This window comes from Nuphar pumila, chromosome 3, assembly GCF_984573655.1.
Source record: "Nuphar pumila chromosome 3, dmNupPumi1.hap1.1, whole genome shotgun sequence".
Lineage (NCBI taxonomy): Eukaryota > Viridiplantae > Streptophyta > Magnoliopsida > Nymphaeales > Nymphaeaceae > Nuphar > Nuphar pumila.
Genome location: NC_143251.1, coordinates 55,624,628 through 55,637,134, shown reverse-complemented (window position 1 = coordinate 55,637,134; position 12,507 = coordinate 55,624,628). Strand labels below are relative to the sequence as shown.

Below are 12,507 nucleotides of genomic sequence, written 5' to 3'. Positions count from 1 at the left end.
GATATTCAAAGCAATAAACTCTATGTGTCATAAAATGTAAACTTTCTTGAAGAACAAAATGGTTTTGATATCCACACATCTAGAGAAGACATTGATTATTCCTTCCTATTTGACTTAGCTCCTAGAATTGAGTCCCCTGATGCAATTATTTGCGATAATACTTGTAATGATATTTTACATCATAATGATATACCACAACATGGTAATGTTTCTCAAAATGAGAACCTTAATAATATAAATGTATATACCCAACGGTTAGGAAATGAACATCAACCTGCTCTTGAGAGATATTCTCAAGACTTCTTTTTAGAAGAACCTATTGATTCAGCTAGGAGATCTTCTCGTAATAGTAGGCCACCACAAAAATTTGTGTCTTATGAATCTTTTTCACCTAATTATAGGACTTGTCTTATGTTAATACATTCGTATCATGAGCCTACTTCATTTAGAGAAGCTAAAGATCATCCACATTGGATTGAAGCCATGAAAATTGAATTAGAAGCTCTTAACAAAGCCCAAACTTGGAGCATTATTCGTCAACCATTAGGAAAAAAGACAATTGGGTGTAGATGGGTATATAAAGTCAAAACCAAATATGATGAATCTCTAGAAAGATACAAAGCTCGTTTGGTTGCAAAAGGCTATGCCCAAGAATATGAGATTGATTATGAAGAAACCTTTGCTCCAGTAGCTAGAATGACTAGTGTGCGAACATTAATTGCCTTAGCCTCCATCAAGCAATGACTGATATATCAACTTGATGTTAAAAATGCGTTTTTAAATGGAACTCTATGTGAAGAAGTTCTTATGGATTCTTCGCCAGGTCTTGAAATTGGTAAAAGAAATATTCTAAAGTTAAATAAAACTCTATGGTCTTAAACAAGCACCAAAAGTTTGGTATGATCTTTTTAGCAAAGTAGTTCTCGATAATGGTTTTTTCTCATGTTATACTGATACTGCTTTGTTAAAACTTCTAATGAGTACATAATAATTTTGTTGTTATATGTTGATGACATGATTATCACAGGTAACGATAAAAAGGGTATTGACCTTATTAAAAATATTCTTAAAGAAAATTTTGATATGTTTGACCTTGGTTTTCTAAGATATTTTTTAGGAATTGAAGTTGCATACTCTCTCAAGGGGTATGTTCTCTCTCAGATGAAGCTTGCCTTCAACATTATTCCCCGGTCTGGGCTGACAGATGACAAGGTGGAGACTCCATAAGTGATCAACGCCAATATGAGAACCAGTGATGACACTCCTTTATCTGATCCCACACCTTATTGTCAGTTGATTGAGTCACTAACATATTTATCTATCACCAGGCCGATATTTCTCATGCGGTTCATAGTGCAAACCAATTTCAGACTGCTCCTTCTACCATTCACATGGCCGCAGTCATGAGAATTATCAAATATTTGAAAAGCATCATAACTAAAGGATTATTCTTACCCTCTTTTTCATCTCTTACTTGCTTATACTGACTCTGATTGGGGGTAACCCCGATGATCGTATTTTCACCAGAGGTTATTATGTGTTTTTTGGAGTCACTTATTTCATGGAGGTGTAAGAAGCAATAGAAAGTTTCTCTCTCTTCTATCAAAGCAGAGTGTTGTGCGATGACCACTACCACCACTGAGATTGTATGGTTAAGAAGCTTGCTTAAGGATATGGGTGTCTCATTCTCAACTCCTTCGAAGTTGTGCTGCGACAACAAGAGTTTTATCTACATTGCCAGCAATCATACCTTTCATGAATGAACAAAGCACATTGAGATTGACTGTCATTATGTTCGTGATGAGTTCTTACGGGGCACCATTCAACTGTCATATGTTCCTACTGAGTATCAGTTGACAGACTTCTTCACCAAAGCTTTGCCATCGCCTCGTTTCTACTTTCTCCTTAGCAAACTCTCGGTGATCTCACCATGTGTTTGAGGGGGGGTGTTAAAATATGTTATACATATATATTTCTTTTGTAATACCCAATAGGGGCAAAATAGTCTTTTTACCTTGTACATGCATATCCTAAAAGATATGCTCTTTTTCCCTTTTCTTTTTTTCCTTTTTCTTTTCTCCTTTTTTCTTTTCTTTCTTTATTGGTTGAGAGGGGTCCACAAAGATTCGTTGGACCCCTCCAACGGTCATAAATATGACGGTTGGAGGGGCTCCAACGACTCTATGGGAGCCCCTCCTTGGGTCCCTTAGTGTGTATAAATAAGGGGCTTAGCCCCATGTATTCTTCAAGCTTTTTGTGAAACCCCATGTGAGTGAAATATATTTTTTCACCTTATTTTATGTGTTTTACCACTTTTGTGGATTGTTGTAGTCTTGCCCATTTGTGGCTTCTTGTGTGTTGAGATTAAGAGGTTTTATGGTTAAGTTTTCCTAAACTAGAGGCTATTTGAATTTTTATTCTAATGAGGGACTTACGTGTAATTTCTCTTCTTTGGCCTCTCTCTCTATTTAACATAGAGAGGAGCCCTAATAAAAAAAAAGTACTATTGTTTCCTACAGCCGTCTCTCTCTCTCTCTCTCTCTCTCTCTTTCTCTCTGCCTCGGTTTCTGCATTTGCTTTCAGGTCGTCAACATGGTATCAAAGCGGTAGATCCCAGGAGCGTGATCGACCTACTCAAAAAAAATGTATTCAAATAAAACTGAAAGAGGTGGAAACAGGTGTGTCGCTCCTTTTTTTCTCTGATGATAGATCTTTGACACGATGAGTGTGTGTCATTAAGATCTGAATATGAAAAGTTTTTGTTTGTTGCTGAAAAAAAAAAAACAACTGAAAGTTTCTGGAAGTCGTGATTCTATGCTTCTGCGTGCGCCTGTCATCGTGGGTCGTGAATATGGTTGCCAAGTTCCCTGCTGAGTCCTGAAATTGTTTTTTTTAATGACATGCTGTCATTGGTTGTGAATCTGGATGCCGAGTTCTTCTCAGATCTTATTTGGCTGTTCACTTTCAGAACATGAATATCAGCAGGCGTGATTCTTGCTGGTTCGTGATTTTTTTTTGGTCGTAGCATTAGTGCTGTGAAAACAGAATGTTAATAACGATTTCTGTTCGTGGAAGCAGCAGGCATGAGCAGCAGGCTGTGTCGGGATATTTTTTTTGCAGTAGCAGGAGTGCTGTGAGAACAGATGTTAATATGCTTATATCGCCATTTCTTTAATGTTCTGGTTGTCGAAAGAAAAAAACTATAGGGATTCTTATATAAGTCGTGGTCCTGCATATTCCTTCAGATCTGATATTCTCTATCGAAGTCAGATTTCTCAAAATTAGATCACATTCAGATCTGATATTCCTCCTGTTGTAGTTGAAGTTGTCTGCTGCCAGATCTAGAAACTGTCTGAAGACCCAACCAGGAGATAGCGTGAAGGTTGAAGTCGCGTGAAGGTGGAGAGAAAAATCTAATGATCGTGGAACCAGATCAGGTGGAGATCTGGATTGCTGAAAGTTTTTTTTTTTTTGACGTTGATCTGGAATTAGGTTTGACGTCAAGTCTGGAAGAAAGTTGTGTTGAAGCTTCAAGGTATTTCGGTGAAGGCCATCAGCTGTCGTTGATCTGCGGAGTGTGGAGCAAGTCTTTAGTGCTATCTCTGGTGGTGGTGTGATATGCTGCCTATAGCAGTTCATTGTTAAGGTGGATGTGATATATTGGGTCTGAATAGTCGTCATATTACAGTCGGTGGTCATGAATCTCAGGGTTTATCTGTGAAATTAAAACTAGATATAGCCAGTTGTATAGCTGGTTGTGAATCAGATTTGGATTTTCAGCAAACTGGGTGCGCATGTGGTTGTAAATTTTTTTTAATCAAGCCCATCATTTTATCTTATGGCTCAAGGGGATAAACCAGGTGAAAATTATTCCAATGACTCTGTAACTCTTAGCAGGGCTGAATATGATGAGCTCCTTGCCTTATGTTCATCCGCTTCGAAGCCTCCTGGTGCAGAGGTTGCCGGCTCGGCAAGAGGTGGCCTTCTTGGCCAAGGTGGTAGGTGGGTCATTGATTTTGGAGCCTCTGGTCACTTGTGCGGAAACTCGAGCAACTTTGTGAGTTTAAAACCTGTGACAGGTCAAAAAGGGGTACGTCTTGCTGATGGTAGCTCTTCCCCAATTGTAGGGCAAGGAAACACGTCTATTACCCCTACTCTTCAATTGTCGCATGTTCTTCATGCTCCTTCGTTTTCACAGAATTTATTATCTGTCAGTCGATTGACAAAAGAGTGGAATTGTAGAGTGATTTTTGATCCTATGGGATGCACCTTTCAAGACTTGCTGACGGGGAGAAGGATTGGTGGTGGCTATGAGGAAGGTGGTCTGTATTACCTACACCAACCAGAGGTTTCGGCCAATTCTGCTGTTACATCATCCTCAAGTCCTCTTTTGTGGCATCATCGTTTGGGTCACCTTCTAGTGACAAAACTTCGTCGTGTCATTCCTCATATACCTCCCTCAGTTTCTCTTCAGTGTGAAACATGTCAATTGGGAAAACATTGCCGAAGCTCTTTTCCCTCTAGTCAAAGTCCATCGAGTCAAAGATTGTTTGACCTCCTTCATGTCGATGTATGGGGTCCGAGTAGGATTCCTAGTAGGTCTCAGTGTCGTTATTATGTGGTCATTGTTGATGACTTCTCAAGGTTATCGTGGGTGTTCTTGTTAAAAGATTGGTTTCAAGGCCCTGTCATTCTTAAATCTTTGATTGTTGAAATAAAAACTCAATTTGACGTGTGTGTTAGAATTGTTCGCACTGATAATGCTCTTGAGTTCAAATCCAAAGACTTGCTTCAATTCTATTCTGAGAAAGGGATTCAACCTCAATTTACATGTCCTCATACATCCCAACAAAATGGTGTGACTGAGATTAAACATAGACAAATTCTAAATGTCGCTTGATGCCTAATGATTCAATCCAATATGCCTGCGTCATACTGGGGAGATGCAGTTTTGACTGCTGGTTTTCTTATAAACCGCATGCCTTCAAGTTCTGTAGAAGAACAGATCCCAATCCAAATTCTCCGTCCTGAGGCTCCTCTTTTTCCTATCCCCCCTAAAGTTTTTGGATGTGTGTGCTTTGTGCATAAGCTGGGTCCTGAACGAGATAAACTTGCTTCATAGTCTATTAAATGTGTTTTCCTTGGGTATCCTAAGAATAAAAAAGGATATCGTTGTTATGATCCTATATCCCATAAAGAGTATGTCAGTGCAGATGTTTCCTTCTTTGAGTCTACCCCATATTTTACGAGTACTACTCCAAGGTTACAAGAGAGTCAGGGTGATGTCTTTCCTCTGTCAATTCTTCCTTTTCCTTTAGAGTCGTTCACTCCACAGCCTGTGGCTCCATCCTCTGGGGAGTCTCGATATAGAAACCCTCCTATAGTGTATACTCACAGGTTACCACCTACCTCCATGCCCCCATTATCTCCTTCTCCTGGGGTAAGTATCTCTGAGCATACTGAAGCTTCTGCTCTTGATGAGGATCTTCCTATTGCTCTGCGAAAAGGGAAAAGACAGTGTACCCTTCATCCCATTTCTCAGTTTGTTTCTGAAGTTAATCTTGGGGCATCTATGAAGAATTTTATCTCGGCTTTGTCTGCCTCCTCTGTTCCGCTTCATCACAGTCAGGCTCTCTTCAACCCCAAATGGATGCAGGCTATGCAGGATGAGATGGATGCCCTATGCTCTAGGGGCACTTGGGACTTAGTTGATCCTCCAACTGATGCAGATATTGTTGGCTGCAAATGGGTATATACCATTAAATATAACTCGGATGGGTCAATTGAACGGTACAACGCCCGGTTGGTTGCAAAAGACTATACTCAGATTTATGGTGTTGACTTTTTTGAAACTTTTTTCCCAATCGCTCGTCTTGGCACTATTCGTCTCGTTCTCTCTGTTGCAGTGCACTATGGATGGCCCTTGTCTCAGTTGGATGTCAAGAATGCCTTTTTGTATGGAGATTTACATGAAACAGTCTATATGCAACAACCCCCAGGCTTTGAGGTTCAAGGGGAGTGTCAGAAAGTGTGCAAGCTGAATAAGGCTATTTATGGCTTGAAGCAGAGTCCTTGGGCATGGTTTCAAAAATTATTTGAGGTAATGTCGAATTTTGGATTTGTCAGGTCAGCCTCAGACCACTCCTTGTTTATCAAGAAAACTAGTTCTGGAATTGTGATTATGGTGGTATATGTCGATGACATCATATTAACAGGAAGCAGTGCCCAAGATATTTCCGCAACAAAGGATCATCTTCAGGAACATTTTGTTACTAAAGATCTTGGTTCCCTTCGATATTTTTTGGGTATTGAGGCTGCAAGAAACAAAGAGGGCTTAGTTTTGTCACAAAGAAAGTATGTGATGGACTTATTAAAAGAGACTGGAATGCTAGGAGCGAAGCCAACTAACATTCCTATGGATCCCAAAACTCATATGTTCGATGAGAAATCTGAATATGTGGATAGTACCAGTTTTAGATCCTTGGTGGGTAAGTTGTTATATGTGACCGTTACTAGACCAGACATTTCATTAGCCGTGAGTAAAATTAGTCAATTCATGGATAAACCTACCAAAGCTCACTGGGATGCAACTATGATGGTTCTCAGGTACTTAAAGTCATCTCCTGGTAAAGGACTGTTATTTAAACAAAATCCTTTTTTGGACGTTGTTGCTTACACTGACGCAGATTATGCGGGGTCTATCGAAGACAGAAAGTCAACAACTGGATTCTGTGTTTTTGTGGGAGGAAATCTTGTTACCTGGAGAAGTAAGAAACAAACTGTTGTAGCCAGGTCTAGTGCCGAATCAGAATACCGAGCTATGGCTCAGACCGCAGCTGAGATCATGTGAGTAAAATCAGTTTTGACCGAACTTCAGGTGAACGTATCCCTACCTATAGTGATGGTGTGTGACAATAGGGCTGCTACATATATTGCCAACAACCCAGTTTTTCATGAAAGGACTAAACATATTGAAGTTGACTGTCACTATGTACGTGACTTGATCCAGGCTGGTTATATTTGCACAGATCATGTATCTTCCGAAGATCAAGTTGCTGATGTCTTTACCAAGGCCCTTGCGAGGCCTAGTTTCTCCCATTGTTGTGACAAGCTAAGCATGATCGATATCTATGCTCCAGCTTGAGGGGGAGTGTTGAGATTAAGAGGTTTTATGGTTAAGTTTTCCTAAACTAGAGGCTATTTGAATTTTTATTCTAATGAGGGACTTATGTGTAATTTCTCTTCTTTGGCCTCTCTCTCTATTTAACATAGAGAGGAGCCCTAATAAAAAAAAAGTACTATTGTTTCCTACAGTCGTCTCTCTCTCTCTCTGCCTCGGTTTCTGCATTTGCTTTCAGGTCGTCAACATTGTGTATGTGTGTGCTTTCGTGCTTGCTCTTGGAGATATCGCCTCACTCATTTGGCGCTTCATTACAGGGCATATCGGCGAGGGGCGATGAAGGGACAAGGGGCATCGAAGGGGCGAGGGGCGGCCCGATAGGGACGGGGTTCCCGATGAGAGAGAGAGGACATGCTCGATTTTTTTTTATATTTTAATATATATTTCAAAAAAATAAAATATAGTTGAATTTAGCGTTTTGAGGCGCATCTAATGATGTATAACTTGAATTTCACCTCTGAATTTCACCCGAATTTCGCTTGATTTTAAAGGTCAAAAATAAAAGTTTTTATCACATTTCACTTGGCTTGTTTTGGTCTTGTCAATGAGACCTTGGCCAAACCCAGATTCAATTGAAAAGCCCTTTGTAGACCACCCATGATGGAAACCCCTAAATTTATAGTGTCTAAGTCTAATCCCAACCAGTGGGAAGAGAGGGATTCCATCTGATTGTGAATGTTTTGCTGTTGAAGGAAACTCCTGATTGTTTGAGCTGGTGAGCAATTCAGATCCTCACTTTTCTCTTGGAATCCCCGATATTCTCGGGGTTCATCCTCATCCTTCCCCTGAATATCAAACTCCCTTTGGCCTCGCTGTAGTGGTGGAACCAAGAAAGTTGAACTTGAGCTTGAACCAGAGCTCATGCTTTCATATCAATAAACCAATAAATGAACTAAAGCCGAGCAGACCTTGAGCTTTTTCACATGTTCTATATCTTAGATTGAACACCAGTATTGAAGTTCAACTTGGAAGCTTACCAAACGGATCCAGCCATTTTCATGAAGCTTTCCAATAGGAACAATATAGTAAATGGGTTATCCAAGTGACATAGCCTGAGCTTGAATAGGCTGAGTTGCATCTTAGCTTAGATTATATGCAGTCAAGATGACAAGTTTCATCATGAGATGTCAGAAACAGTTAAAATGAGCTAACCCAGTTATATTTGAGCCCTTTGCTAGCATAGGCTTCTGCTCAAAGTTGGTTAGAGGTTTGAAATTGTGAATCTAGTCCAGCTATTTCTGGTCTCCGTGTATTCGAGACCTATATGCATAGCAGGTCTATAATTCCTAATATTATACTCATACATTCTTGGTTTTTACCTTGTTGGTAATGGGCATCCATCAATGTAGTTTTGATACTCTAGAACTGGATTATATGAAGGGAAAAAGTCTCTTTCAATACTTTTGTGATTATGCTATTATATATGTCCTGAAGACTATTCAAGTTTTTTCTTGCATCTTCTTTTCCTGTTGAACTTTGATCTCTATTTTGATTTCATCAACTAATGTTTTTGATGAACTTTACTAGCCCGAACCAGAGTTTCGGCCTCCTATGTCTGAAGTGGTTCAATCTCTAGTCCGCTTGATGCAAAGAGCCAGTGTCAACAAAAGGCGGTCCAACGATGAAACAAGCCTTTCATACAAGATCCTGGAGCACAACCCTTCGGATCTGTCCATTTGAGTATCAATAATAGCAAGCAAAGAACATGTAAAGGCTCTTATTGTTCCTCATTTTGCTCGAGCACCCAAAATCTATCAGAGCTTACAAGGGCTTCCGGACTGGTAGGCGACTCCATTAAGGATGTTGGTTTTCCTCACCCGACCATTTTCTGTGGATAAGTTTTGTATTTATGTATTTCTATTGCAATGACTAAAATCTCCTTGATATTATGGTTATACCCCACCCTCCACTCTGCAGTTGTAATTAAACTTGGCTGAAAATTTTGTTTTATTTAATCGAAGATGGCATTTGGATTTAGAAGTAGCTGAAAACAAAGGTACTGCAGATTCCTGTATGTATTGTGAAGCACATAAGAAGAGAGTACTTTGTGTTCATTTGTGCAAGCTGATACAGAAGCAGAATTCCATGACAAACTGAGCCCAACATGAAATAAACTTGGTGTTTTTTTACATGGAATGCTTCCGTGGTCTCCATGAATATGGATTCATATTGTTATGATTATTTATGTTGTTACTGTCTTCCTTGTTAAGGTTAGGCATGCTTTTATAAAGACTTTGCAACTGCCGTGAAAATAACTACTTTGTAACAATCTGCTATGACTCACAAGGTTATCAGATCTTTTACTTTTTTTGTGAAAGACAATATGGGGGTTAGACAGACCCTTACAGTTATACAATCATACCATTGGGTTTTTGAGATCTTTTGCTAAATATTGGTCTTCTAAAACTCGCAGGATAAAGTTATGGAAATTGATTGTTTCCATTCTGGATCATTATCATGGGCAAACTCGGTGAATGACCTTAGTTGACTTGGATCTAGGGGCTGGTAAACGAGCTGGAATGAGACGAGTTTGAAGTGTTTAAGCTTGGCTTGTTCATGTGGTGAGCCAAGTCGAGTTCAAGCTAATAATCAGTGTAACGACCCCAACTCGTACCTACGAAAAAGTAACATTTTTTTTCAAAACAAGTGCAGAAACATTATAAAAAACTTGAGGTTCTTACAGTTTAAACATAACCATCATTACAAGGGATTTTATACCCATCATTCAAACTAAAAATTGTTGAGAAACTCTGTTTTGATGTCACATAATATGATACATTGTCGTATTTGATTTCATATGATATGATAATATGTCTTCTTGAAAAATGTTATATAATGACTGAATATGTTTTGCCATATATCTAACGAGTATTTGATGCAAGGACATCTCACTCAAAAAGGATGGAGACTTCTTGTTCAAGTACAACTATGGTGCAATCATACTCCTTGAAGAAAAAGCTTGTTGAGCCATGCATTCCTAAAGACCATCTAAAAAGATCGGCTACCTAAAGATGGAGATTTTTTTTTTTCTTTAGAGTCTTATGTAACAGAACCTTCAAGAGCATGCATATTGCATATTACATATTCATTCATAAAACCTATATCATAAAAGTATATGATAGTTTCAAAAAGCTCCTTTTTTGAAAACTAATAATTGTACCTTCTTACAACCCTTTATGAAAAAGGTATTTTGACATAATTGTACCTTATATCATATACAAGACAACTTGAAAAGTAATAATTTTAAAAGTAGGAAAAAGACAAAACATGAAATCGGCTACACAAAGAAAAACAAATATAATATGTTTTGAAAAGACTCTAGTTACGTTCTTTAAAGAAATGATTTCAAATATAGGAAAAAGACAAAACATGAAATTGACTACACAAAGAAAACAAATATAATAATAGTTTTAAAAAGACTCTAGTTACCTTTTTACAAACCCATAGAATGTCGACTTACTTGAAGTCATCATTCTCTTTGTATAGCATTAAATACCTCCTGTAAGAAATCCTTGTTAAATATCCTTCTCAAGAATGTCGACCTTCTTGTAGTCCTCATTCTCTCTGAAGACTTTGAAAAACACAACATAAAGAAAACACTTGACATGACTATGTACAAATAAATATCTCAAAGCACTCATTGTACTTACACTCATTTCAAGTAAAGAAGTACTTATGTACCTCAAATCATTAATTAGAATAAAGACAAAACCACAATTCAACGTTCAATGTACTATTGTAAGAAATAGACTTTTTACATAAAATATGTATTACCTAAAATATTACAACGACTAGTGTACCCCATACTTTACTTTTATGGAAAGAAAACTTTCTCGAATTTCTCTAAAGATGTTTTTTGAAATGACATGACATTTCACATCTCAAAAAGGCTACGATTTCAAAAAGGCAACGACTATTTTTTTTAAGCTATATAAACACACTCAAATGAACTATTCAACACAACGAATGAAATAGACAAGTGAGCTTACAACGAGAAAAATTCCTAGTCAATATTTGAAAGAGAGCCTAAAAAAAAAGAAAAAGAAAAGAAAAAAAGTCAAGTATAGCTCTTTGACAAAGAGTATCCTCTGAGTGAAAAGAACAGAACATTATGAGAATCTTTCATTCATACTCTGCATATCATTCTGAAGGTTCTATAGTAAAGTGTTGTAACTTTCTGATATCTGTTGTATCCCTTCTTTGTTGAAAGAAGTAGACCTCTGTGAAAGAGGGTGTTTCCCTTCTCTGTTGAGAGAAGTAGACCTCTGTGAAAGAGGGTGTTTCCCTTCTCTGTTGAGAGAAGTAGACCTCTGTGAAAGAGGGTGTTTCCCTTCTCTGTTGAGAGAGTAGACCTCTAAGGAAGAGGGTGTTGTACTATTTATCCGGTGACTCGGATGTTATAGTGGAAAGCTCAAGTGGTTTACTTGGGGACTGGATGTAGGTCTGAGAATTGACCGAACCAGTATAGATCCTGTGTTTATTGTGTTGTGCCTTATTGCCTTATTTTTTATTTTATCGATCTGCATCATATTTCACTATTCACCCCCCTCTAGTGAAATTTCATTTGGTATCAGAGCAGGTTTGCTGGTTTCGACGTAACAAGTCTTCCAGCACAAATGGCATCTACCTCCTATGCTCGTGATATTGAAGGTCAACACGCATCTCGTCATCCTTTCTTCAACGGCTCCAACTATGGATACTGAAAGTGCAGAATGGCTATATTTCTCAAATCCATAGATTTTGCTGTATGGAAAATTGTTGAGCATTCATACACATCTCCTTCCACAGACTATAGCTTATGGTCTGATGAAGAAAAGAAAATGACAAATCTTAATGCAAAGGCCATGAATGCCTTATATTGTGCCATCGATCAGAACGAATTCAATAGAATATCTATATGTGAATCTGCATATGATATTTGGCATTCTTTGGAGGTTATTCATGAAGGAACCAACAAAGTGAAAGAAGCCAAAATCTCATCTCTTGTAAGAAAATATGAGTTGTTCAAAATGAACAAAGATGAGCGTATCACAAAGATGTTTACCAGATTCACCAACATCACCAATGATCTGAAATCTCTGGGTTTAACATATTCCCAGACAGAAAAGGTGAAGAAAATCTTGAGATCTCTCACAACTGATTGGGAGAAAAAGACTACAGCTATTGAAGAAGCTCAAGATTTATCTAAGCTTACTCTGGACGACTTAATAGGCAATCTTATGGCCTATGAAGTCCACATGAAAGAAAGAAGGGAAGACGAACAACCGGTAAAGAAAACTCTAGCCTTCCCGGCTCTATCTGAGAATGAAGACTCAAATAAAGAATCC

General features: G+C 38.3%; 1 protein-coding gene across 1 annotated transcript in view; it reads left to right on the top strand.

The window, feature by feature from the left end:
• LOC149842921 (protein STRUBBELIG-RECEPTOR FAMILY 8-like) overlaps positions 1 to 9,309 on the top strand; it is a 60,098-nt gene extending 50,789 nt beyond the window's left edge. The window contains exon 16 of the mRNA XM_090001648.1: positions 8,708 to 9,309. Within this exon, the coding sequence (XP_089857774.1) occupies positions 8,708 to 8,860 (153 nt within the window). The 3' untranslated portion in view covers positions 8,861 to 9,309. The remainder of the gene's footprint in view (positions 1 to 8,707) is intronic.
• The last annotated feature ends 3,198 nt before the right edge of the window (positions 9,310 to 12,507 follow it).